The sequence below is a fragment of the Phoenix dactylifera genome, chromosome 7 (assembly GCF_051530095.1).
Source record: "Phoenix dactylifera cultivar Ajwa chromosome 7, Ajwa_hap1_PhDact_Kaust_v1.1, whole genome shotgun sequence".
Lineage (NCBI taxonomy): Eukaryota > Viridiplantae > Streptophyta > Magnoliopsida > Arecales > Arecaceae > Phoenix > Phoenix dactylifera.
In genome coordinates this window covers 28,171,954-28,198,256 of record NC_143196.1, presented here as the reverse complement: position 1 = coordinate 28,198,256, position 26,303 = coordinate 28,171,954, and the positions used below count along the sequence as shown (strand labels likewise).

The window sequence follows — 26,303 nt, the reverse complement described above, 5'->3', positions numbered from 1 at the left end:
CTTGGAGAAATGCCTTAGATTTGCACCTTTTTCAAAAGATTGGACCATATCATCTCCGTATCATGTAGGATGCCCAAAAAAAAAAAAAAAAAAAAAAAAATCAATCCTTGTTCTAGGGCAATCTTGTAATTGCTCATCTGTAGATGCAAACAAAAGGAATATTCTTTTCATTTTGGACTTTGATTTCCGCTCTTCCCCCTCCCCCTCCCCCTCCCCTGCTACTATAAATTTTACCCACCAACTCTGTTCGTCTCCCCTAATGCCAAGTTTTGGCGACGCTGCCAAATTTCTTTCTTCTGTCCTAATAAACCAGATTCAACGTCTCCCCCTTGCCCAACTCCTGCCAAAGCCCTCGTTTTTCTCATCCCGAAGGCGATCCCTTTGTTCGATCTCTCGCTTTAGATCCTCTCCCTCCCTCCCCGCCTCGGGATCGACATGCGGCGCTGTGCCCCTCGTCGTCTTCCTCCTCTCCTCTCTTTTACCTGCTAAGATCCCTCCGAGCTTCTCTTTTGGCCCTCGTTCACATCGCTCTCTTTCGGGTTCTGGCGGACGACACCGATTCCCTATAAAAGGTGAGATCTTGCGGCCTCTCCAGCTCGATCAAGCTCGCCTTTTGTCTCCGCTTTCCTGACTTCCTTTGCATGTACGGTGGCCTTTTTCGTGGTCGTGATGTTTTTGGGGCACGTGAGCGATTTCTGTGGGAAATGGGAACCATTCATGTGGGGAAGTTGGCCTTTTGGAGATTGATGGGTTGATAGTGTTTTAGAGTTCAAATTTGCTGGGATATGATATGGAGTTATGAGAGCCGATTTTTACAGGGTTTGTGGTATTCCTCTTCATTTCTTTCGTATATTTTTAAGCATATTTTTCATTAACTTTAATGTGTGTGTGAACAAGTTTGCAGTTAATTGGTGAAAATATTGATTAAGGAATGGGTTCAGTGAGCTGTAGACTTTTTTTCTTTTAATAATTCCTCTCTAAACTTAAATATGTATGCTTCTATGGAAAATTGCAATTTCAGATGTGGTTATGAGCTGATTTTAGTATAATATTCATAGTTTGCTTATGTGACTAAACCACAAAGTAAGCAAGAAAAATAAAAGAAATCATATAAATGGTATATTTCATATCCAAAGTCCATGTTGAACACAAGAAGTTCAAACAAACTGATTATTTTTGCTGATAATTGTTCTTTTTATTCATAAAGTAATTAATCATTTAACCTTCATATCTGTGTTCTCATGTCTATAAGAAACAGATTAGAATGGCTGTCACTACATTTCATCAGGCCACTGGGTCCATCCACACCCATGGGTGTCGCAGCAGCTTTGGCTTTCAGAATGGAATTAGAAATTATTCAGTGAATATGGTTTCTAAGGGTTTTGGTGTTGATGCACGGCTTATTGCAAGGGGAAATTGTTGCTCTGGGAGCTGCAGATTAAGTGTAACACGTGCATCAAGCTCACATTCTTCCGTAGCTGATCCAGTTCAAATACCATCAAAGAATAATTCTAGTGACTCAAAGAAAAAACCACGTAAGTCTTTTTCATCTGCAGCTTTTGTTGTACATTGGAAACCCTCAAGATTGCATGTAAAGCCACATAAGATCAAAGTTCTGCCACACAAAAAGGATATTATCAGCATGTGTGATTATAATGTTTTGTCTCTCTTTGACTACTGAATTTATTCCTTTTGAAAAGGATATTTATCTGTTTGCAGATGAAACTGCGCTTATATTGATTCGGCATGGTGAGTCTTTGTGGAATGAGAAAAATTTGTTTACTGGATGTGTTGATGTACCCTTGACCCAAAAAGGCGTGGAGGAGGCAATTGAAGCTGGTAAAAGGATATGCAACATACCTGTGGACATGATCTATACTTCTTCTTTGATTCGTGCTCAAATGACTGCCATGCTCGCCATGACACAGCATCGCCGGAAGAAGGTTTCCTTTTATTTCTGTCTTCTTAAATTTGGTAGTTATGCTAAGGATCTTCTTTTTGTGTGGCCATCGTATGTATCCTTTCTAACACCAACTGACCAAGAACTATGCACACACATACACATATACTTACATATGACATGTTAACATTATTTTCCTCTTGCATATCTCATGATTTTCAGGTTCCAATCATCACGCACAGTGAGAGTGAACAGGCCCAGAGATGGAGTCAGATTTCTAGTGAAGAAACAAAGAAACAATCTATTCCAGTGATAGCAGCTTGGCAATTGAATGAACGAATGTAATGACTTCTCTTCACTTCTTTTAAGAATATTTCTTTACTTGGACGAATGTTAACCTTAGTTTGGTAATGTTGCTTTGCTGTATCAACTGTTGTTTCTTCCAGGTACGGTGAATTACAGGGTCTCAACAAGCAAGAAACAGCAGATCGATTTGGGAAAGAGAAAGTTCACGAATGGCGTCGCAGTTATGACATCCCTCCCCCAAATGGAGAGAGTTTGGAGATGTGTGCCCAGAGGGCTGTTGCTTATTTCGAAGAACAGGTAAATACTTAATTTGATTTACTAATTTCACTGTAAACATTTTATATGTTGGCTGATGCATGTTGTGGATATTTTTCTTCGTCTTATGCTTTTTCTGGTTTCTTTTATTTCTTTGTGAAAAATGGATTTGATTAACAAGTACTTATTTCTGAGCAAGGTTTCAATATGGGTGTTATTTCATTATAACAGACCTCAAAGGGAACCATTGTCCATTTTGTGCGATTTCTAGTTATTTAGTATTAAAATAATTCATTATAACAGCCATTATAGCAGAATATAGCGACAATAACAGAAAAATAACAGTGTTATTGTCCAAATCTGTCATGCCCTAAGTTTGGGACATAACATGGCCATGCTACTGGGGGGTACAACCTGCGATAACACGAAGCCAAACATTTTATTTAACTTTCAAATTCATCTCAAAACAAAATATAATAAATAAAAGTCTAATTTCATCATCCATTAAATGAAACTAATACTAGTTTAAAGTGTCTAAATCGAAACATAAATACCAAACCCATAATTTTCAATATTCTGAAAATCATTAACCATAGATTCATAGTCAATTTAAAATACTAAATTTTTTCTACAAAATTGTCAAGCTTGCTAGCGCGAACTCTAAGCCTGGATCATCTTTCGTTCCTATTGAACTTATTTATCTGAAAATAGAAAAATAAGAATAGAGATATATGAGCGACATAGCTCAGTAAGTAAATCTTATCTATCTCATCCGATCAAGCATAATTTTTTTTATATCAATACATTATTTAAGAAAAATAATAGATATTACAAAATAAAGTATTTCATAGTACCGTATATTAAAACAAATTATAAAGCCAATCATGCATGCACAAATCATTCATATTTCATAAACATGGTTTCAAGTTTATTTTGTAAATCAATTCGTAAATCATCCTTTTGCTACCATATCATAGTTCAAAATATTGCTCATAGATACTCGTGCTATAGTCACTTTATATTCGTGACAGAGTCCGTATTCGTAGTGGACAAAGATTCTTGTTTCGTATTCCAACTTTATACCTGCTGGCGGGGCTTGTGTTCATAAGGATGCTAGCTCCGGATGCCGATTTTTCTAATTTTAGAATCATGCATAGTTATCTGAGAGCCTTTCAAATACTTATATCTTTTTTTTAAAATATACATATAAATAGATAAAAATACTAAATGACATGATCAGATTTGTCTTTCATTACAAAACTATTTTCATTAACATATATGTTGATCTGTAATTTTAAGAAAAGCATGATACTTTCACAAGCAAATGTTATGCACGAAAAACATGATTATTTGAAAAATAATGAGCGTAATATGTACTTACCTCTTCCATCTTAAACCATCAAACTTCGCTAGGCAAATCTACTAAACCTATTTAAAATATTAAAAGCAAAATTAATTTCTATTCAATGTCTTGAATGAAATTATATAATAAAGAATAAGGATGATTAGTCAGATGACAGCGTTCCATAGTTCTAAGTCAGTCAGGCTTGGGCAACCCAAAAAATGAGTCATGGGGCACGAACTCGATTAGGGTCAAGGTCGTTCGATAAGGTTCATTAATGATGGTTTTAGGAACATTCAATAAGGCTAGGAGGACCTGTTCGGTAGGCAGCCCAAGCACTAGAGCGGTTTAGGGCATCTTTGCAGGGATCAACTCAAGTCCATAGAACAGGTGGACAGGATTCCATAATGGGATTCATAAGTCTGTTTAGAGAGAAATAGGTAGATGAGAGAGAAAGAAGAGAGAGAAAATAAGAAAGAGAAAGAGAATGATGGGCTCTCTCTCCTCTTTTTTTCTCTTCTTTTTTCTTTTTTTTCTTTCTTGGTAAACATGGGAGGAAGGGAGTGGATGGTGGCTGGCTATGGTGGTCTGGCGAGGTGGCAGCTGGCAGGGGTGGCACAGTGGAGAGGAGCCGATGGCAGCGGCCGGCTGAATTCAACTCAAAAACAAAGCCAAGAAGGGTGATTCTTGGCTTGGTTGTACTCGGATCCCAGCCCGCTCGCCAGCAGATGGGGGGGTCTGGCTTCGGTCAGGGACCAACATGAGGGAGTGGTTGAGGGCTTCGGTGATGAACGTCGGTAGTGGACATGACCCAAAAAAAGGAAGTAAAACAGAGCAAAACAGGGGATCCTTTTTCTCGAGCAGTTTTTGGCTGATTTCTCAGTTGGTAGCCGTAATTCCAAGTCGTGGGAAGAAGAAAAAGGAAAGGGGAGGAAGGAAGGGTATTACCTCGGTTCCGGCAGCATCCGACAGCCCCAATTTTTGGCGGGCACAAGATCGAGCAAACACAAACTCAACAGGAGAAAATAGAGAGGGGAGCTCGATGATCGTCGGTGGAGGACCAATAGAGGTGAGGAGGTGTTTATATAGAGGAGACCTAGGGCTCCGGTGGCCCTAGGTCTCCGACTCCTAGTTGGAGTCGCCGAAGAGAAAGAAGACTCCCTTTAGAGTCTTCCACTTCCTATCATGTGCATGACACGCGAGGGTTTGCGATGGGCCGGGCCGATCAATTGGATTGGGTTTGGATCGGGCCTTCACAAAATCACATTCGGTTGATAAAATATTTCTTTTTTCGGGCAGTACAACCATTTTGGGAGGGAAAATTTTTTTAAAAAATGGATTTTGAAGAGAAATGCTATTTTATTAAGGGAGTAGTGCAAATGCCGAATGGCGGTTATTTGTGTTATAATGCCATTGTGACACCAAATAGCCCACTATAACAGCCATTATCTTTTTTCCTGTGATTATATATAAATAAAGGAAGGGGGGGGGGGTCTGGAACTGTTATATGTAGGGAACAAATTCAAAGTTTTATCCAATATGCATTTTCAAAGGATTAAAGCTTGCATCTTTAGATTTATGGTTTATTATCTCATGTCTTGCCATACAAATGTGCCTTTATCATCTAACCCTTGGCATAAGAATGGAAAATCTTGTTGATATTTTTGTAATGAAGCAGCCCTTGGATAGTCTTTGTCTAATATGTTTAGCATTCAAATATTAGCTATTCTACTCAATTATTTGACCACTGGAAAGGATTGTATGGCAGATTGAACCCCAACTTTTGAGTGGAAAAAATGTGATGATTTCTGCGCATGGAAATTCACTAAGGTCTATTATTATGTACCTTGACAAGCTTACTTCTCAAGAGGTCTGCAAATGTCTTTATGTTTGGGAAATTTTCTATTATCAAGTACCCATAGGTCGACACACTGATCTGTGTATGAGTTTCGAACTGGAAAGTAAAATTATTCTCCCTGCAGGTAATCAGCCTTGAGTTGTCAACTGGCATTCCTATGCTCTATATTTTCAGAGATGGCAAATTCATCAGGAGAGGGAGTCCTGTAGGACCTTCTGCGGCTGGTGTTTATGCTTATACAAAGGTATGCTACTTCTTCACACTTTTCATGTATGGCTAAAATTTTCCTTTTGGCCCAAGCTATTCCTTCTTTTAAACATTGATTTTGTTAATGGTATACCATATGATCATAATATTAATCATATGCTATGCAAGATGTTAATAAACAGCAAAAAATTACAGTGCAGGAAAGATGTATTTAGGGTTACACAAGGAGAATGATACTTATTTTGAATAACTGCAGCATGATTGGCTATTCTCTTTTTTAATTTGGATTGGGCTTTCCAAAATTTTGGACTTCAGACCCTTTTTTCTTTCTTTTGTTATGAGTGAACTGACTGCTGACGTTTTGGAGGACCCATGGCATATGCTGTAAGTGAATGATTGGTGAGACATGTTCAGATATGGTTCCACCCCTCTGCTTTTTTGGGTTCAAGGAGGAAAGATTTGGACATGGTGTACTTGATGGCTTAAAAGTTTTTAAACCATCTGTTGCTCTCCCCCCCTTTGCAGCTGCTGATTAAATACTTGATAACCAATTATGTAGTCTTTTTAATTATCTTCCTTATTGCTTATTCTTCACTTTGGTAATTGTCTTTTCTCTTAAAATATGAATTCTTCTCGTACAGCATAAAACAATCATTTCCATGAAAAGGATTGATTGTCATATCTCAATAATTTCTGTTATGGATAACAAATGAACACAAACCACACTCATCTTCCAGCATGAAAAAATTTTCTTGTGTGCAAGCATTTTTATAAGCATTGATGAATTCTTGCTTGAAGCATTTTTCAGTCATTGACAATACAAGTCATATAGTTCTGTCTCTCAATGCAGAGCTTGGCTCTTTACAGGCAGAAGCTAGATGAGATGTTCCACTGATAAGGTTTAAGCAGGTAATCTCAATTTTCTTTGTACTGTGTGGTATGACCCCAAGAATTTGATTTATATTTCATTCCTTTTGTTTTCCAGATTGATAATGAAGGTCTTCTCGGTTAGTGATGGCTTAAGCATTATCATTTTGTGATGTCTTAGTGGCTTCAATCATATGTGATCAGTTTCATGGAGTGGTTGCTTTCGACTATGCATAAGAGACTGTCAGTGCATTCAGTTTTAGTGATGGCTTAAGCATTATCATTTTGTGATGTCTTAGTGGCTTCAATCATATGTGATCAGTTTCATGGAGTGGTTGCTTTCGACTGATGTATAAGAGACTGTCAGTGCATTCAGTTGTAATGCAAGATCTCCACATGTAGTCATGATGGGATCAACAACCATGTTTTGTTACAATTTTCTCCACATAAGCTACACACATAGAATGATAATATGACAAGCACTTGGCTGGTTACTAGTTTCTCATACCTCAGTCCACTAGTAGCCATAGCAGGAACCATGTCGATGTTGATAGTTTGGCTCCTTGGTAACCAGTTGTTAGGGTGGTTGGATTGGCTCTCTGCTCTCTATCATTATTGGTGTGTTAGTTGAATTGAGGTTCTAATCTTGTGAACATTAGGCTGTTTGGAATGGGAAAAAAATTTCTTTTGTCAAAAATCACAGGTACCATGGATTATTTCTACTTTCTGTTTTGCAGATAGGAATGAAGGTTCTTGATTCTTAATGTCTGGCTTTGACTCTTAATGTCTGCTCATTTTCATAGTAGGCATTTTTTGGTGCTTGCTTGCATAGGAGTTATTATACAGATAAGCTTTTTTTTTATTTTTATTTTTTGTGATTACACAGATGACTTATACCCATCTAGTTTGGATACATTCACTCATATTAGAAGAAAAGGTATCCTGAAACCAAAAGATTCTACATAAGCTGCCATTCAATCTACTGCTTCGTTCATCTCTCAGTAAATATATGATGCGGAAAGAGAGATAAGCAATCTAGATATGCTCCATATATCCATCATCTCGGTAAATATAGAGATAAGCTCCTTCATCGTCCAAGGGTTTCAGAGAAAATTGATAATCACCGCAACCAAGATTTAAATAAGCAATCTCTTGGCCAATAATCCTGTTATAACAGCTGCTGTATGACGGGAATGACGGCTGTTATTTGAAATTTCCAAGACAAACTTCCATGCGTAATACCAAAAAAAAGGTGACTCAAAAAAAAAAAAAAAGGAAAACCCCAAAGGCATGGCCAAACAAATATGTTACTTTTGCTGTTACTGGCTAAATATGCTTTATTTTCTGTTATAATGCCAGTTGTAGCAATTATTAATTTTTTGTTGAAGCCCTTACTCAAGGCTGAAGTGGACTATGAGGCGTTCTTTTCTTTCTGCTATGACAGCAAAATAATGGTTTTAGAGCATGCCTGTAATGTGGCGATACTGGCATTATTAGACGAATGGACACAGCATAAGGAAAAAAACAGAAGGCAGTTTTTCTACCATTCACCATAATGAATGCTGTAAATCTAATTTGATGCAGGTGCAATAAATAAACAAAGAGAAGGATGACAGAGGGGGAGGATTTGAGCGAATTAGATGTCAAGGGTAATAATAATCATTGTAGTACAACTATACAAGAGTTCTCTTATAAAAAAATGTTGACCTGATTATAATCTCAACAAGATAAGTCATCTTAGTACTACCTTAACTAGTAATAATACTAGTTTTTTTTAAGACAAAAAAGTATATAATAGGTTCTTAAAGCCTCTCAATATTTTTATTTTTTTATCTTTTCTCAACAAAATATTTTAAACTTACCATAAAAAGTACATAATAGGTCTCTTGATCAATACAATATTTTTTAATAAAAAACAATCAAATTTGAAAAATGAAACTTTAGTTCTACTACAATTACATAGTACATTTTGCTTGCATTCTCTCATTTTTTAAATACTTTTTCCCAAAGTTTCCTCACAAGATTTCATATTTGTTTAAGGAATGATTTCTTTATTATGTTCCTTCCTATTTCTCTCTATATCATGTTACACAAATTTAAGAATTTTCTTTTGAAAGTACTTCTTAATAGCATCCATCCTGCAAAGTTAAGAAATGGTCATTCCACTACCAAAACTATGTAGCTCATAGATCTTTTCAAATTAAAATGATCAAAATATCCTTAATGGGTAAATGTGCAAAAAGAAGCATATATAAGGCGATCGCGATGGAGGACAAAAAAGTAATTTCAATTTTTTTATTTTATTTTTAATTAAAATAAATATGATTTTTATTAACGGTGTTAGGGGAATGGTTATTGTTGCTGGTGGTCCAAACCGAGAACGATTGGCACAGCGGTGTGAACGGGATTCCGTCTGAGTTGCCTTGGTTGGTGTTGATTGTGCTCCACCTTCCACCGGGAAACCTGCAAGCAAGCCTCACACTACCACTGGGGTAGTGGGGGCCCTCCGACGATCAAGTCAGAGGAGATTGGAGGAGAAGGAGAGATAATTGCAGGTAGTAGGAGAATGCTCTGGAAGCTCTTGCTTACCTCCCCCCTTCTCCCCCCCGTAGCATATATACCAGGCTGGGGGGTCCTTCGGGGGGGTTGGTCATCGTGTGGCACGATGGAGTTGCCACTGACATGGCCGTTACAGGGCGTCGTGGGGCAGCGCTGGGTACGGCCGTGACAGGGCGTAGTGGAGCTCCGCCTTGTACGGCTGTTACAGGAGATCGTGGAGCAGCGCCGGATACGACCGTTGCAGGGACAGAGGGTCGTGGCGTGCTTCAGGGGAACAGCCTGTCGTTGTCGAGAGATTGCCGACTCGGGATCGGATTGCTGGATCAAGGGGCAGCCGACTCGGGGTCGGGCTGCGAAGCCGAAGATATCCGACTCGGGGTCGGATTGCTGGATCAAGGGGCAGCCGACTCGGGGTCGGGCTGCGAAGCCGAAGATATCCGACTCGGGGTCGGGTTACTGGATCAAGGGGCAGCTGTAGTCTTCTTGGGCGCGTGTCGGTCACGTGGGGCATGGTGGCTGAGTTCCCCCGTAACAGTTATATTAGAAGGTATTTGTGTAAAAATAGTATTTTATAAGGATACAGAAATAAATATAAATTTTAAAAAAATATCTATATAAATTTGAATTTTTAAAAAAGTATTCATGTAAAATATATATATAAAAAAAGAATGGATCCGGATATCCCAGTCCTTTATTGTAGCGTGATATGATAACAGGACGAGAAGACCGAGTCTCCCTCCCACATAAGTTGGCGGGAGAGTTCGTTGTCTTCAACAACGTTAGCAGCGAAAGGAGGCCAAAACGGAAAACAGAGTACGGCCTCGCGGCCACCTGTAGCCACCCCTCGTTTCAGGCCTTGGCTCTCTTTCCATCTCCCAAAACCTCTCTCCACCATCCAATCTTCCGTCCCCCCTGCCTCCATCCCACCCGCTCTCGCTTGCCGGCAGGCCTCTCCGGCGACCATGGAATTATGAGAAGAATTGAAAGACGGCAGAAACCAAGTCCATCAATTGACACTCGGTTTCGTTTCCATCTGAATGTCCACTCAAGAACAGCCTCGTGATATGACCAAATCCAGCGCTAGTAATGAAAATTCCGTCAAGAATGATAAGAAGAAGAAGGTATATGTCGAGGCTTTGTAGCTCAGCTTGTCCTCCTTCGACAGGGTTCCTGTAATTATATTACGTGGTTGATCTTCTCGTTTACCTTTCATTGCCAGTCCATCATACCAAATATTTTTAGCAAGAAGGGGAAGAATGGGGGAAGTGCAAATGACGATATATTCCCGCGGAGGGATATTGTTTATGGTATACAATCTTTTTTGAATAATTTCTTTGATAGTTTCATGTCATTTGTCCAAAGTAGCATATTTTTAAGTTCTTCGTGACATGCATTTTTTCTTGTTTCTTTGTTTTTCCAAATTTGATAGATTTAGAGAGGAGGTACATGATAAGGAGAAGTTTCATGGACACATCTCCAGTTATCAGAAAAAGCTTTTCAGGTGGCTTGTGGAAATTTTGATCTCAATACATCCATTGTGGTTGATTGCTTGAATTCCAGCATAGCACAGAGATTAGCTATGTATAAGCCAGACTTTTATTTTTGATTTGCTTCTCTTCAGATAGACACTCGAGCTCACGCATCGAAGGTCTGAATCTATGCAGCTTCGAACGGCCATGCCGGCAACCTTCTGAAATTCAGGAATTCCGGTAGGATGATAGTGATTCGTTCATGTCGAGTTGTATTCGGAGAGCCATGCTTTCGGCCTAATATTTCTTATGTGATGAAATTTTGTGCATTGCAGGATATTTGTGGCAACATGGAATGTAGGGGGGAAGCCTCCACACAATGGTATCAACCTAGAAGATTTTCTACAAGTAGAAGGATCCTCAGACATCTATATCTTAGGGTAGGGGAAGCTGTATCTGATGTTTTAGTTTTCTATCTTGACATGGAACAAATAATTAAACACACAATCTGGTACAATGGCATCACTTAAGATATATAAGTTTTATCCCAAGAAATTGTAAATGCTTTGTGAATCCAATTATGATGAAGCTGATCCAAATCGACTTTCTACATTAACAAATTGAATGCATGTCCATTTGCACATTTGGAGAAGGATCTCTTCACCATTCTTAACTCATTCACATTGTGTGATTAAGTTTGTATTGAGGGGTTATTGGTGATAGCCTTATTTCATTTAATCTGGGTGGATCTATGGATCCTACTTTGTAATTATTTCCTATTCAAGGCCAGCAATTTCAACCCAAAAAATACCACTTACAGTCATTGTGACAAGCCATTTAACCATTCAACGTAAGTTATTAATTAATGAGCCGATATATCGTACGAGTCAGATATATTACATCAACTATGGCTTCTTTATAAGTAATGTTAGGGAAATCTCTCAAAATTTATTATAAGAAATGTGCCATGCAAATCCTTAAACTCCATGGGTAGTACGTGAAACTAGCATTCTCTTCACCAATAACTGCAAATGCGGAGAAGCCATTCATTTAGACGAATCAAGCCAGTCTAATTCGTATTGTTCGTTCAGTTGATCCTGACAAAGAATTGAAGGGAAAAATATTTAGCTATTAGGAGCTTTCCTTCTATTATATCAGCACTAGTCTTCTTCATGCATGCATTAGAATCCACTAACCATGGACTAGAATAATGTGGTGTTCTTTCTTCTCTGTATTTCCTTCACAGGTTTCAGGAAATAGTTCCTTTAAACGCAGGGAATGTGTTGGTGATTGAGGACAATGAGCCTGCTGCGAAATGGCTCGCCCTCATCAGCCAAGCTCTCAACAAGCCCCAAGACCAGTCCTCCAGGGATGACTCCTCTGATCCCAACACTGGCTCAAAACAAAGTAAAGATTCCAAGTCCACGAGCGGCCTCCCCTTCTTCCAAAAGCCTTCACTCAAGGTCCTCAGCAAGAACTATCGTGTTGATAGTGCTCTTGTTAAGACCTGCAATTGCGGATCGGAGCCCTCCAGCGTCCGGCGAAGGGCAAGAGAGCTCAGGGAGTTCGTCCAGAGAATTGAGTCCACCGACGAGGACTCTCCGATTACAAAGTTTGCAGGCTCCGATCAGCAAAACCAGATGAACTACTGTTTGATCTCGAGCAAGCAAATGGTTGGTATCTTCCTCTCCGTGTGGGTCAGGAGTGAGCTGGTGCAACACATCGGCCACCTTAGGGTGGCCACCTTGGGGAGAGGGATCATGGGCTGCCTTGGTAACAAGGTCAGACACAAGCTTCAGCTTCATTAGCCCCCCATTAAAGCTAAAATTGGTGGCTCACAGGAATGTTTATGCTCCAGGGGTGCATTGCGATGAGCATGTCGCTTCATCGGACGACCTTTTGCTTCGTCTGCAGCCATTTGGCTTCAGGAGAGAAGGGGGGCGATGAGCTAAGGAGGAACTCAGATGTCAATGAGATCTTGAAGAGCACACAGTTTCCTAGGATTTGCAAGACCCCGGGTCGTCGAATTCCTGAAAAAATCCTTGAACATGAGTATGGATCCATAACTTGCAACGAGCCAGAAACTAGAAACATGATATCAGATTCTTTAACTCCTTTTAGTTTTTATTGCTTGGCAGTCGAGTGATATGGTTTGGTGATTTGAACTACCGTGTAGCACTAAGCTATGACGAGACAAGAGTGCTTCTGGAGGATAATGACTGGGATGCACTCCTAGAAAAAGATCAGGTATGTAATCTTTGTCTAATCAAACAACTTATAATGGTGAGATGCTTCTTTATTGGCAAAATATAAGTGCAAACAAATGCTAAAGTTAGGAATTATAGAGTATTGCATTTCGCTACATATTAAGTCGATCAAATGGCAGGATTGGTAGGCTAGGATAAAGTTGCCATGATAAGCTATATGTTGATCATATCACTACCTGTCATCCTATATATCACTACATAGTTAAATTCCATGCCTTCATTGTGTCCCCCTTCATGGCCTGTTTACCATACCGCATTGCTCGATATTGAACTTATGGTTGGTTAGATTCTTGATAAAATGATCATATTTCTGAGGCTCCCTTTTCTTTTCTTTTCTTTTCTTTTCTCCATTATACTGCTGATTACAGTTAAAATTAGAGAAAGAAGCAGGGAGAGTATTCAATGGGTGGAAGGAAGGGAAGATCTATTTTGCTCCTACTTACAAATACTCACACAACTCCGATTCTTATGCTGGGGAGACAGTAAAATCTAAGAAGAAGCGTAGAACACCTGCATGGTATATTGTAGCATTATCTATTCCAAGTATATATATACCTTCCAATGCTAGTAATTAGGAATTGATAGGTTTAGGCAGTTCTAATAAGTTCCTTTGAATGCTTTTATGATATTAATCCAGGTGCGATCGAATATTATGGCATGGGAACGGAATAGAACAGCTTCAGTATATAAGAGGAGAGTCGAGATTCTCCGATCATAGGCCTGTCTGTGCCGTATTCGTGGCTCAGGTTGATATGAGCAATGGTGGCAGAGGCAGAATGGTTTATTCCAGTGTCGGTTCGAGGATTCCTTTCGATGAACTCATACCTCAGAGACACAGCTTCTATGAATTCTAAAAGGGAGATTTCTCTTATTGTGTATACTTATATAATGAAGAAAGGTTGTATCTATGTCCCTAGCTTGCTTGTAGCTCTCAAATTAATTACGTCTCCAAACAAGGCCAACAAAATTGGTTTTTGGCATGTAAAATAGCTGTCAGGAACTCAGGTCTTCTACGTTTCTTGTGTCCTTTTTTCCCCCAAAATTTCTTTTGAGGGCAATGGGAACTACATGTAACAAACACCATATATATCACAAGAGAAACTAATAATATAAAGGCATCAGTAAATACACTGACCCCCATTCAATAAAAAATACATGAATTCTTTTTTTATTGGTACACCATGCTTATGCACCTATGTATATAAGTAATCATAGGGAAAGCTCACGCACTAGTACTATCGTTCTTTTCCTTGTACACCCACCTGACGACATGTATAGTAGGAGAAGATGAGCATGAGCATCTCCTATTGTGATTCTCTTCAGTGCAGTTCAAAGTTCCAAATCCAACTCTTCTATAGAAGTGGCAGCAGGTCTTCTTCTTCTGCAGCCAAAGGACTGTAATCCATGTCCATCTCCTCCCTCCGCGTCTCAAACACCATATGTCCATCACCATCCCCTAATTTAATGGTCTTCCTGTGTCTCTCGGACACACCATTGATGAACCCATTGCCAATTCCTTTTTTCATCCCTCATGCAATACAACATCATGAGCTCATCAACTGACCTCTCTGGGACACCAATCTCAGATAAGTGAACTATTCCACTAGTCTGATGACTCTCATCACAATATCCATCACTTTCCATTCGTAGATCGGAATTATGCTTTGAGCACCCATTAAGTTCTTTGAATCACCTCGGAAGCTTTTTTTCTTTTATGTCCTTAATAAACTCACATTTCTTCTTGTCATTGCTGTGATGATTGGAGGGAAATCCTTGAGGTGCAGTGTTGCTTAAGCTTCAAGAGGGCCTCCTCCTGGTTAACTACATACCTTAGATGATGGGTGCACCAGACCCCGTCGTGTCCGGCCGAACCCACGCTACTTAACATCCATGGACTGCTTCTGCGAGTTAGCTACAACGTCGGAAGCGTGGGGAGCAAGGGGTAACCCAACAATGAAGACGTGCATGGGTTCCGAAGCGGACGCAAGACGGGGGGTGGAGATGCATGATGGCCCGGATCACACGCGGACGAAGGATGGAGAGCCAGAGAGGCTTCGGAGCGATCGTGGGGAAATGGGAGCGATGCGTGATGGCCCGTAGTTCGCGTTGACGTGGGGGAGAAGGGCACTGATGGACTCCGAAGCAGATGGGGGGACGTGATCGGAACTGATGGACGATAGCTCGCTTTGTACGGAGGCAGGGGAGTAATTAAGAGTGAGAGGGGAGTGAGGGGAGTCTTTTGTCTCCTGTCCTGCTGGTTATCTTGTATTGGGTTCCTCTCACCCGAAGAGAGAATTGTAACTCTGCTATTTTGCATGGCTTATCTTCTCTTTGGGAAGAGCCATTGGATATCATTTCCTTTCCCTTGTCTTCATTTTCTTCTTCTCTAGTTGGGACCTACCATTAGACCATGTCTCACTTTCTCCAGCATTCATTTTATTCTGTAGTCTCTTAAGACTGCCAAACCAACCTTGTGATATGGTCTAAATTTGGGCTCATATACTGGATGACTGTACTAAGAGCCTCAGCTTACAAGCCTTCTTATGGTCATGAGGTTCCTTATCCTGCCTTCCAGGGCCTCCTCTCCTGTGGGCCACCAAGGAGGGGATGGGCCCTTATCCAAAGGATAACCTCCTCTATGGAGGTTCACAAATGTTTGATAGTAGGGAGGAAGAGAGAGAGATGCCCTTTGGCAACAGGCAATGGGCTGTCGAATGGCAGAGCCCAATGGCTAGTTGACAGGTGCAAATGAAATCAGGGAATTAAAGACCACCGAATCCTGCGCTGAGGTAGGATGTGCAAGAAAAATGGAGACGGTTCAGCCTATTAAGCCAGCTAACTCAGCAGCAATCAGAAAGGATAGAGGTCCTAGCACAATTTAGGATTTTCTTCAATACTTGCTTTCCTATTAATAACCTGATTAGTTTACCATATTTCTCAAAAACTTTCAAAAAATACCTTCGCAATCATATGTAGAGACCTTAGAAATGATTAATACATTATCCTACATTAGGACTCATTTAGTTTGCAACAAGAATTTTCTCCTACTCATATATTTTCCTAGAAAACTAATAACTAGATATACCATGAGAAAGGAATTTTTGAAAAAGTTGGTTGAGCATTTACTTTTCTAAAAAAAGTTGTATTAAACATATGTCCTTAAAGAAAAGATCTTACTATATTCTATTTAAAAGCTTAAGAGTACTTTTGAAAAAAAAAAACCTAATTTCCATCCGAATTTTTCAATGTTCCATATGAGTTTTTTTTTCCACGAAAAAACTACTTTCTCATCTCCCTTCTTAAAAAACTCTAATCAAATACGAAGTATTTCTCCATTTTTTCATTACCTCCTCTTCTTCCCGTGAGCCAAACGAGCCTTAGACGGCATATTTTTGGGCACAAGCAAACCTCTTCTTCAAGCCTTCCCTCTTGTACACATCTGGACCACTGGATTAAACCTGGGCGGTCAAAATACATAGTGGAATAGGGGAGTTCCCTGCGGAGTTCCATTCTTGGCCGGGATTCATTGCGTTGGGAAACAACTGATAAGCATAGGAAATATATTGTTGAAATACAAGCTGAAATCCAAATAGTCCATTCCCAATGAAAGCTCGAAAGGGAAAAGGTCTGACGATCTGCATTCATCATCATAATGTCATGGCCCGCTTAATTGTAGTTCACAGTGCACAACAAGAGGCACCTTGTTCAGCCCCCACCAATACGCATACGAAAGGCTTCAGCTTGTTCACTCTCAGCTACAATCTTATATACTGCCTAGCAATAATGGTGCACTTAATTGGAAGTCACCATAAATTTTCCCCCTAATGGGCTTCAGCTGATACACTGACTCGCAAACAGTTATCAATAACCAAGTGAATCCCAGACAAAAAAGAACAAAGCTTTGAATGGGGCATCACATAAACAACAGTAAGCAGGGGAACCGAAAGGTAGGAAATTGAACAATCTTCGCAGGATAAAGTGTTGATTTCTGATGGAATTCTTCTTAGTAAGGGGAAAAATCTCGAGCTCATTTGAAGCTCAGGGTGAACAGCTATGAAGAAACACAGGTAATGTAAGTTGGTCTTATTCAGTTTAACCCAGTATCACATTAACAATTCTTGTTCTCCTCTCACTGAACTGACTGCTGATCTGATCCGCCACTCCTCCCACTGCCAGTTACCTCCACTGAACCATCTACAGGTGAACATTCAGAATCAGGCATATGAGTTCCTGACTTGCCTTCACACTCTTTATCAGACTGATCAGAATCTGATTCTGAGTTGCCTGTGTCAAGGACTGCCATTGCCATTTCCAAAGGTTTAGAAGACATAGATGCATTCTCTTGGCTCCAGAATAAAGGAATCCGCTTATCATCTTCTCTCATCCTCTGCGCATAGTCATTGATATTGAAACCCACTTGGTTATGGCCCCCAAATGCACATTCTAGTTCATCCATGTTAAAAAGTTCTTCCATGATCTTCTTGGTGCTGTGGTCGTCAGAGTACACAAACTTAACTTTTCTGTAAGTCTTCGGCTCTAGAAAGGGTTTCACCACCTGCCACACATGATTAATGCATCTTTAACTAACAAAAGTACATCTACATGCTTGATTTTGCTGATCTCCCGAATCCAAAAAATATATATTTCCATAAACTTACATGAAAGTCGAGCTCTATAATGATGCACAATTTTTAGAATGATCAACTTCACCTGGCTGGATCTTTAGCAAAATATCGATAATGGGCTAATAAACTAAACCTATATAACCAGTGCAGGCGTTGGGGCTTAAGATACACCTACTAGTTAGGATTAGGGATTATTATGTGTTAAGGATAAGTTAGTAATTTCTGTATTTTCAGATATTTAGAAAATATATGCTAGATGGACCATGAGAATGCATGGAATGGTGCATTTGCAGCCTCATGAAAAGTGGCTGGCATCTCCCCACGAAGAACATTGGTATATGAATCAAAAAGCAAAGAATCATCTGGTTGTTATCATAAAAAATGAATCATCTGGTTACGTGAGAGAACTATTTACAATTTCAGCTTCAAATATCAAAAGGTAGGTATTAAATAATATATCATTGATCAGCAATGCAAACAAGGTTTTAAGTCCCGGTTGGATGGGGGGGGGGGGGGGGGGGGGGTGTCCCAGTCGTCCTGTCCTATTCCTATGAGAAATGGGACAAGGACAATGTCAGGACTCTAAAACCGGGGAGAGAAGAAGAAAGAGGAAAGAAAGAAAAGAAGGAAGATGAAGAAAAGAAAAGGTGAAAGGAAAGAAGAAAAAGAAAAAGAAAAGAAAGAAAGGAAGGGAGAAAAAAACAAAGGAAGGAAAGAAAGAAGAAAGGAAGGAGAAAGAAGAAGAAAAAGGAAAAAAGAAATAAAGGAAGGGATAAGAAAAAGAAAGAAAAAGGAAAGGAAAGAAAGGAAGATAGAAGAAAAGGAAAGGAAGGGAAGCAAGAAGAAAAGGAGAGAGACGGAAGATATCAATCAAGATGGATGATCGAGACCGCCGCCAAGATGGGGTAGGACAACGGACGTCCTGTTCCGTGGAGAAACCGGACACCTCTGTCCTATGGGATTTAAAACCTTCAATACACACATATCAAAAAAATAAAAGTAATTACACATGGCAAGTGAGGCAATTCTATAGCTGCAAGTCATTTTTTCGCTTCTATCTCAAGAGGCAAGTTGTATAAAAATGTATTGATGTTTTTAATGTTAAAATGGATACTTACCATCCAGAAAGACTCGAAGAACTTTGGTGGGTTGTACAGAATTGCTAAGCCCAGTCTTTCTGGGTAATGATCTTGTAAAACATGGGCTGTTTCCTTTGTTACTTTCACTGATAGGTTTGAGAGGTTGAATCCATGGAAATCAACGAGCCACACCATCTGTTCCTGCTCTGGTGGAAGGTTTATAATAGCATTCTCCATACAATATACCAAGTATCTAATCTGTCCCTTTGTTGACTTTGTGTTCTGCAGTTCAATTGAAATTTGAGAAAGTGACATTTAGGCAAGTATCAGCAATGTGAAATTACAGTTTTCGTGAAACAGGTTTCTACTAAATCCAATATCCATATGCATATGTGCATTTAGGCTTGGTGAACCATAAGGAATAGAAACAGATCAAACCTGGCACCCAGGTCTCATGACAAGAATGCTCCTCCCATGCTTGTCGAAGTAATTAGTTCTGTAAATTTTTCCTGTCTCGGCTTCATTGGCTACCTCCTCCTAAAAGCAATAGTATTGAAAGGATAAAAAGGATAAAAGGAAAATAAAAACCAGTAAGTTTCACGATAACAAGCAAATTGTATTACATTAAAACTGTAACCCCTGTCTACATTATGCGGCATCTTCCTTGGATAGTTTTTGGGAAGATAACTCAGAAACATAACTGCAGCTGCTGCCAATGACATAACTTGAAAAACTAAGGCTGCTAATAAAGCACATAACTAGAGACACATTTGAAGTTTTATATCCTTAACAGCATTAAAGTTGTTAATTTTGCTTAACTCTAAAACAACAGAAATGACTCATTTGCTTTTCCAAGACAATGGGTGAAGCAATTTCTTACATTAAGGTTCACCTGGCTGTACATTGAGAGGGAGCAGTGGCCGAGACAGTTTGTTTTTTCATGCACCAGTTTGTTTTTTCATCATATGCCTGCCTCTTTTTCAATAACATGGTACCTAAGTGCCTATTCTTGGATCATCAATATTCGATACCATTATAAGAAATTCTCATGGATTTCAGGAACTTAGTTCCAATTTTCAAGCTGTGAGAATAAACAGATGACCTAGAGATTGACAAACAAGATAGAAAAGCACGCAGGTTTCATGGAAACTTGCCCTATTTGTCTCTATTAAGAGCCACAAGATTGACCAATAAAATTCAGAAACATATAACAAGGAATAGTAGAAGTAAAGCCAATATATAAATCTTCAGTGAAGGCAACTTAAGTAGACAACATATAAATTTCCCCACAAACTCACTTTGCTAAACTCTGCCATCGTGCCTAAGTCCTCTCCTAACTTCCCCTTCCCCCTTCCTTTCTCCCCCATTACTGCACTGCTATGTTTTGTTTTTTTTTCCTTTTGTTTTCCCTTTCTTTTATTTTGGTCTTCTAGGCCCATACTCCTTTTTGCTTTCATTATTGTAATTAAATATGTTTTGTTCTTACCTCCTTTTTTTCTTTAAATATATTTTAGATTTGGCGTTGGCCGCCTTTTTTAGTTGAGCACAAGTTGTATTGCTTGCTATTAAGAACTAAGTTTCTATCATATACAAAGTAATTATATATATACATCAACAGGAAGCAGGATAGAAACTTATGAAGAAGTATGCAGAACCTTTAGTTCCAATATCAACTAAACAACTCTCATTCAACATTTAGAAGATATAGTTAAAAGACGCCATTTTGGCCATTCCACATCAGAAAAATTCTTTTGTATTAGCCCAATGATTACATTCTCCGAAACGATGATACACAAGAATGATTGCACTATAACTTCAGCATGCAAACTAGTTCTCAAAAGAAAAAAAAAACACTTAGCATCTGAGCTTCCGTCATAACTGACTTACCCAGCGAATTTCTTCTGGCTTGTATTGAAGGCGCCATTTCAAGGTTTCCTTCAGCATTTTAGTTGCCTTCTTAACATTCCAATTTCTTGCCGCCAGATATCTTGCAATTGATGCATCAGAACAATAAAGGGATAATTTGTCTGGCAATGTGCCTAATGATGCTCTTACTATACCAATCTGCGACGGAAAATAAAGAAAACATCAAAATCAAGAGAAAATGGGATACACCTTTTTTTCCTCAAAAAAAAAATCTCTTAAACCTTTAATTTGAAGGCATAATGCATCCACTTTACCAACATTCTAAACTTTATAAACAAGAAAGCAGCAGAAGAAAGATGGATCACCTTAGCTCTCTGCTCCTCAAATACAGATTGCTTTTCAGAACCATTTGACGCGGAGTTCATTGAACTCATACTCAAAAATTCTGAGGTTTCCTGGAGAGAAAGAGCTAAAGAATGTGATGTTCACGAAAAAACTTTTGCCCGCAGAAACAGGCAACAATCAGCTTCTCTTAAACCTAATGTAAAACTGCAATTAATTTAACATGATAACTCCTCTGAGAATTTAACCAAAAGACGAGAATGAGTTAATCAACTGTGGCCAAAAAAAGATGAAACCAAATCACAATACTTGAAGAAAAATAAAATGATTTAGTTATAGATAAATCATTTGGCTCTCTGCAAGTTTGACTTACCGAACTTACTTGCATTTTGTGTCTCTTTACCGGCCCCAACTAGTCCGCTATATCCATTTTCTTTGTCCACTTTTCCTTCTAGCATGTTGAACATTCTTCGATATCCTAGCCTTGTGTGGTTAAAACCATCATCCAGCTTCTTTGTGTTGAATTAATTTTGTGTCATTCCTGTTAGTTCACTTACAAACACACTGTGCATTTAGATCTGTCTCTTTGTCCTGAGTGAGTCACTGCCTCCTAAAGGCACTTTCAGTCTATCTTCAAATCACTTCTTGTGCTTTAAGTTAACTCCCTGACCTAAACATAAGCCTCTAAGTGTAGAAAAGGGGGAAAACTCAAGAAAATCAGCCAAGCTTTTATCGAATCGAATAAAACAATAAACTGCTCCTAGAAGAGGCTCCATCTGTTCTTATCTGGGTCTCTTCCCGGCTACAAAGAGTCACTAAGCTAGCTGATTTGAGTCCAAAAGGGACACCTTTAGACTTACAAAGAGTTCACTAATAAGGTTATAAAATTTGATCCCTGTGGTGCCCCATGCTGCAATAATTAGAGACCCCTAAAAGCAAACGGTGAAACAAATGTATAAAGGCTCATGTTTTGGTAAAGTAACTGAAAACTTCCAGAATGAATGAAAATAGAAGCATAAGGACCCCCGACCGGAGAATAGAATACTATAATTGACTTAGAGAAAAACAATCCTTATTAGATAAGAAGTCTTTTTTGACCAAAACAGTTATTAGATAAGAAGTCTTCGAGGGAACCAAACCCTAAGACTTCCACCTCTGGGTAACTTCTTAAGTAAACACTTAATCGGCGTCCTGGACTAGTAACTCACAGCTGGAAAGATTTCACCTTTTTGCCTCATAAGTCTCCAAGACTTTCCCGTCAATCTTCTGAAGTTATTATATGAACTATGTTGCTTCAGACAACAAAATTAAAAATATATATGTTGCCACATTCTAGCCATATCATATTCTACTTTTCCAAAATTTGCCATACCTACATATTGGTAATAACATCATATCCATATACTATATCTGAGTCCATGCTTCCTAGCATGCCATACACTTCTGCAAACTTCTGCTACCTGCACCTTCTTATAAGCAGCATAAATCACATAAATGGTGGATTATGAACTTGCCCCATATCAGCCAAACAGAATAAACATTGCCTACAATTGCATGGATAGCATTCTGGTGTCCTTGTTATTTTCCTTGTTTTTGTTCTGAGAATAGGACAGAAGGAAGCCGAGCCAAAATTGGGGTGAGGGAAAGATTCAATCCAGGTCACCAGCATCCAGTGCCCAGTACCCTGCCAATTAAGCCACTTGGCATCCTCCATGCATATATTAAACTTTCTTAACGAAGATATTCTTTTGTCCACCCAAAACTCCATTGACACAATAAATCATGCAGTTCTCCTTCGCTGCATGATTTGCAGCCATTGTTGAGCAAACATCAAAAATCTGCCAATTTCTGGTCCACATCTTGACCAAAATCCAGTTAGTCAACACCATTCTCTACCGATTCCACTACTGAAAGACAAAAAAAAAATGGTATCCATAACACAAATTTATATCCAAGGGATCAATTCAATGCCGTCAACAAACTAATCTCTAACGGATCAGAGCACAACCATTTTCTTATATTATTCAATCAAACGCTTTAATCGGATGAGCTAAATTACTCACAGAACGCAACAAATTCGTCAAATGACATTAATCAAAAGTAGGTCAAAGATCGTAATCCACACCCATCACAAAAGTCAACCAACATCCATAAAAAAGATCGCAATCCACCATTAACCAATAAAACAAACTAGTCAAAATCGCTAAATTGTGTTCCCCCCAGATTCCGGGAGCCCACATATCAATTGTTGGCAAAGATAACGACTCGATGCCAGATGGAATCCAGAGAGGAAAAGAAGGAGATCACAAGCGCAAGATAAACAAGAGCAAATGAGGGCGGTGCTAACGTGAGAGGAGTGGCTTACCTCCGGCAAATCTGGCGGCGGATGACAGCGGAGCCACGGTCCGACCAGCTGAACGACCGCCGAGGGTAGAGATATCCGAAAAAAGGCTGTCCAAAGCGAGACCGAGGGAGGGAGGGGGAGAGAGAGAGAGAGAGAGAGAGGTGGGGGGGTGAGCCGGTTAACAAGGGAGCAATAAAACCAAAGAGAAGGCGGGGGAGGTTCGGCAAAAAAAAAAAAAAAAAAAAAAAGAAAAAAAAAAAAAAAGAAAAAAAAGGAAGGCGGGGGTCCACCAATTGGACGGTAGAGATTTCTACATAATAGGGTTGATGAGTCATGAGGTGATCGGGGGGGGAATTGGGTAGGAATATTCTGTGTGGTGGGGCCCACATAAAGGTGCATGAAAATCTAATTGCCGAGCATGGGGTATGATTGATTGTGTGTGGGTCCTTTCGTATCAGAAAAAAAAATGTTGGGGTTAAATGAGCCCGAATTTGATCCATAATGATGTAATTTGGACTTAAACATGATACTCTTGTAGATTAATCATATGATGTCTTATCTTTCACTTTTAACTAAGTTAAACAAAGGCCTTGAAGGATTGGGCCCATTGATCAAACTAGAAAGGGCTACATAGCGCCGAAAAGTAGATTTAGCATGTTAGATATAGGTTAACTTGAGAAGAGAAGAGGACAACATGTTCTAACTTATCAAGTTAAAGAGTAAAATTTAGCCACCAAGGTAGTAGCCTGGTGGTAAGGGGGCGATAATTCTGCCCAAGTTGTCCGGGTTCGAAACGCACGGGCGTCGATTAAATTAGGGGACCGGATGCCCCACGCTCGGCTGGCTTGTTGGCGGTTATGCTTTCCTTCCACTTGTACCAAGGTGGCACTGGGGTGACGTACCCACACGTGAGGCGGTGAACCCAGTGGGGTGAGCCCACGGGTCGGGGAAGGCACGCGAAACCTGCGACCTGTATCGAACATTCCCTAGTGGAAGGGGGGCTCAGTAATGGGGCTGCTACGCGGGTGGGCTGGTCCCTCCTCCTCCCCTCCTATTTTCCACCAAAAAAAAAAAAAGAGTAAAATTTAGATCTAAATTGTGGACAAGTTATATGTGGCGGTCAAGAAAAGTAACACTGGAAATTGAAATGACTTAGAGCTCTGGCATGAAGCATGCTTCTCACTTCAAGGGCCTATTACAACCTAGTAATTGAGACTTGGTACCTTAGATTAGAAAGAAAGAGAGGGAGAAGGGAAAGAAGAAGAGGGTGAGAGAGGGGCTGGGGGTTAGGAAGGCCCGAATACTATAGGGTGGAAAAAAATCTCAATAATTTTTTCTCACTCTTTTTAAAAAAATGGGTTGGAAAGATTCGATTAACATTAGCTGAATCAGGTCTCATATTTTATAATACTAGAAATCTTGTTTCCAAATTCAAGGATCTAATAGAATTATCCAAATAAGCTCTAAGAATATGTTTATGTTCTTGCTTTCTACATCGGTCTATTTGTCTAAGCAATATAACTTTCTTGGACTTTTGTCATCAATGTTAGATTATTGAGTTGGTAGATCACAAGTAAAACTCGAAAGTCTAGAAAAGTTGAGCTCAAACATAAAATGTGGATTATTTAAGTTTTGATATTTTTAGGCCATGAGATGGATGAGTCTTTCTTCTTCTTTGTTTTTCTAAGCAAAACAATTTTTTGGTAAATAAACAAAGAAAAACCCCTATTGCAAATGTGTAAGTTTGAGAACCTTTAATTAATTGGAGAGTTGAAATGAGCATATAGTATACAACAAGAAAACTCCATCCACAACAAGGATAGCAACAATACAAACAACATGGTGGTGACTCAACCAACACCAAAATTGCTACCAAAGATAATATAGAGCACCCACCAGTATAAAGCACTTCCAATTCTACAACAGTCACCCCCAAATATAAAAGCATCATTTTCAAGTGCACAAAAAGGATTGCTTTGGATGGACTACAGTTTTGGTATTAACTAAAAAGACATGATTACTCAAGCCAGTTCATCTAAACATAAAATGATTCTTTTTGCTAGAAAATCTAAGAGACCGTAGCCACTTACAACCTACAACATTAGGACTGAAATGGAACAAGAGACCATATACCAACATGTTGGAGAGCTATGAGTTCAGTGCCTATAGCATCACACCACTCGAAATCTTTAGATGCTTGTGTATAGTATGATGGCTCAGATGGATGAGCAGCGAATAAAAAAGTAGGAAAAAATGTTTGGAGCTAAAGAAGGTCTTCTTTTTAACAATTCTATATTGGGATCTTGTCACCATTGAATGAGTGTGGCCTGGGTTTGAGGCTAGTTGAGGTGGGCCAAATAGGGATAAGCTAGATGTTGGATTAGGTTATGGGATGAAATTATTTTAGGACTGTTCTGGGTGAGTTGAATAGAGTAGTTAGAAAAGTTGGTCGACGGACTCCTAGATGCTGGTAAAATGCTTAAAACAGGCTGAAGTTTTGAAGTAGAGCTTGAACGTTGGGCAGCATTTTAGTGTGGCACTGCTAGCTGAGGCTACTGGAAACTGAATATAACCCACCATGTTGCAAATCTGAAAGTGATGGGGATGAGGAAAGAGAGGTGATATGGCGATATGAGAAGAAAGACTCATCAAAGACGACATGTCTTGATACAAAATTGCGACTTGATTTAATATCAAGGCACCGATACCCCTTTTGATTGGTACCGTAGCTAAGAAAATTACAGCAAGAGGACTTAAATTCTAGTTTGTAAGATCGGTAAGGGTGAAGATAGGGATAACATGCACATCTAAAGGCTTTGAGATAGGTGTAGTTTGGTGATTTTTGTAAGATGATATGCGAGGTGTAGGGAAAATGGCAACCTGTTAATAAGATATGTAGCAAGACTTCAAGCCAATACTTTAAAAGTAAATTAGAGTGGACCAATAAACTTAGAGTGGTTTCAACAATATGGCGATATTTTCATTCGGAAACATTATTTTGTTCGGGCATGTATAGA

At 39.3% G+C, this 26,303-nt stretch overlaps 3 protein-coding genes across 4 annotated transcripts; 2 read left to right on the top strand and 1 right to left on the bottom strand.

The window, feature by feature from the left end:
- Nucleotides 1-209: 209 nt before the first annotated feature.
- On the top strand, nt 210-7,432 carry LOC103720318 (2,3-bisphosphoglycerate-dependent phosphoglycerate mutase 1-like). 2 transcript variants are annotated; one of them, XM_008809963.6, is made up of 9 exons: nt 210-572; nt 1,259-1,535; nt 1,720-1,943; nt 2,123-2,241; nt 2,347-2,503; nt 5,572-5,673; nt 5,786-5,905; nt 6,719-6,777; nt 6,854-7,432. In XM_008809963.6, exons 2-8 carry the CDS (start codon nt 1,265-1,267, stop codon nt 6,761-6,763), a joined length of 1,038 nt encoding a protein of 345 aa, XP_008808185.4. In that variant the 5' UTR covers nt 210-572; nt 1,259-1,264; the 3' UTR covers nt 6,764-6,777; nt 6,854-7,432. The 2 variants fall into 2 exon arrangements, with proteins under 2 accessions (XP_008808185.4, XP_088557608.2); XM_088701482.2 differs by having other exon boundaries at nt 1,253-1,535.
- Nucleotides 7,433-10,758: 3,326 nt separating this feature from the next.
- Nucleotides 10,759-14,129, top strand: BST1 (DNAse I-like superfamily protein). Its single transcript, XM_026809698.4, has 8 exons — nt 10,759-10,795; nt 10,916-11,003; nt 11,099-11,203; nt 12,010-12,544; nt 12,622-12,815; nt 12,902-13,010; nt 13,399-13,547; nt 13,668-14,129. The coding sequence occupies exons 1-8, from the start codon at nt 10,759-10,761 to the stop codon at nt 13,882-13,884; spliced, it is 1,434 nt and encodes a 477-aa protein (XP_026665499.3). The 3' UTR covers nt 13,885-14,129.
- A 2,485-nt stretch (nt 14,130-16,614) lies between these two features.
- Nucleotides 16,615-23,472, bottom strand: LOC103720317 (uncharacterized). Its single transcript, XM_008809962.5, has 6 exons — nt 23,308-23,472; nt 20,966-21,055; nt 20,622-20,798; nt 19,173-19,271; nt 18,774-19,016; nt 16,615-17,585 (listed from the first exon to the last, which is right to left on the bottom strand). Exons 2-6 carry the CDS (start codon nt 21,032-21,034, stop codon nt 17,160-17,162), a joined length of 1,014 nt encoding a protein of 337 aa, XP_008808184.4. The 5' UTR covers nt 21,035-21,055; nt 23,308-23,472; the 3' UTR covers nt 16,615-17,159.
- Between the last annotated feature and the right edge of the window lie 2,831 nt (nt 23,473-26,303).

Bases quoted from the DNA above. Each gene is read 5' to 3' on its own strand.
- LOC103720318 (XM_008809963.6), top strand. From the start codon at position 1,265: ATGGCTGTCACTACATTTCATCAGGCCACTGGGTCCATCCACACCCAT. The intron at 2,504-5,571 runs GTAAATACTTAA...ATTGTATGGCAG, and splicing joins TTGCTTATTTCGAAGAACAG to ATTGAACCCCAACTTTTGAG. The intron at 5,674-5,785 runs GTCTGCAAATGT...TTCTCCCTGCAG, and splicing joins ACAAGCTTACTTCTCAAGAG to GTAATCAGCCTTGAGTTGTC.
- BST1 (XM_026809698.4), top strand. From the start codon at position 10,759: ATGGACACATCTCCAGTTATCAGAAAAAGCTTTTCAG. The intron at 13,011-13,398 runs GTATGTAATCTT...TGCTGATTACAG, and splicing joins CACTCCTAGAAAAAGATCAG to TTAAAATTAGAGAAAGAAGC. The intron at 13,548-13,667 runs GTATATTGTAGC...ATATTAATCCAG, and splicing joins AAGCGTAGAACACCTGCATG to GTGCGATCGAATATTATGGC.
- LOC103720317 (XM_008809962.5), bottom strand. From the start codon at position 21,034: ATGAGTTCAATGAACTCCGCGTCAAATGGTTCTGAAAAGCAATCTGTA. The intron at 20,799-20,965 runs GTGATCCATCTT...TTTCCGTCGCAG, and splicing joins TTGAGGAGCAGAGAGCTAAG to ATTGGTATAGTAAGAGCATC. The intron at 19,017-19,172 runs GTTTGATCTGTT...ATTGAACTGCAG, and splicing joins TCATGAGACCTGGGTGCCAG to AACACAAAGTCAACAAAGGG.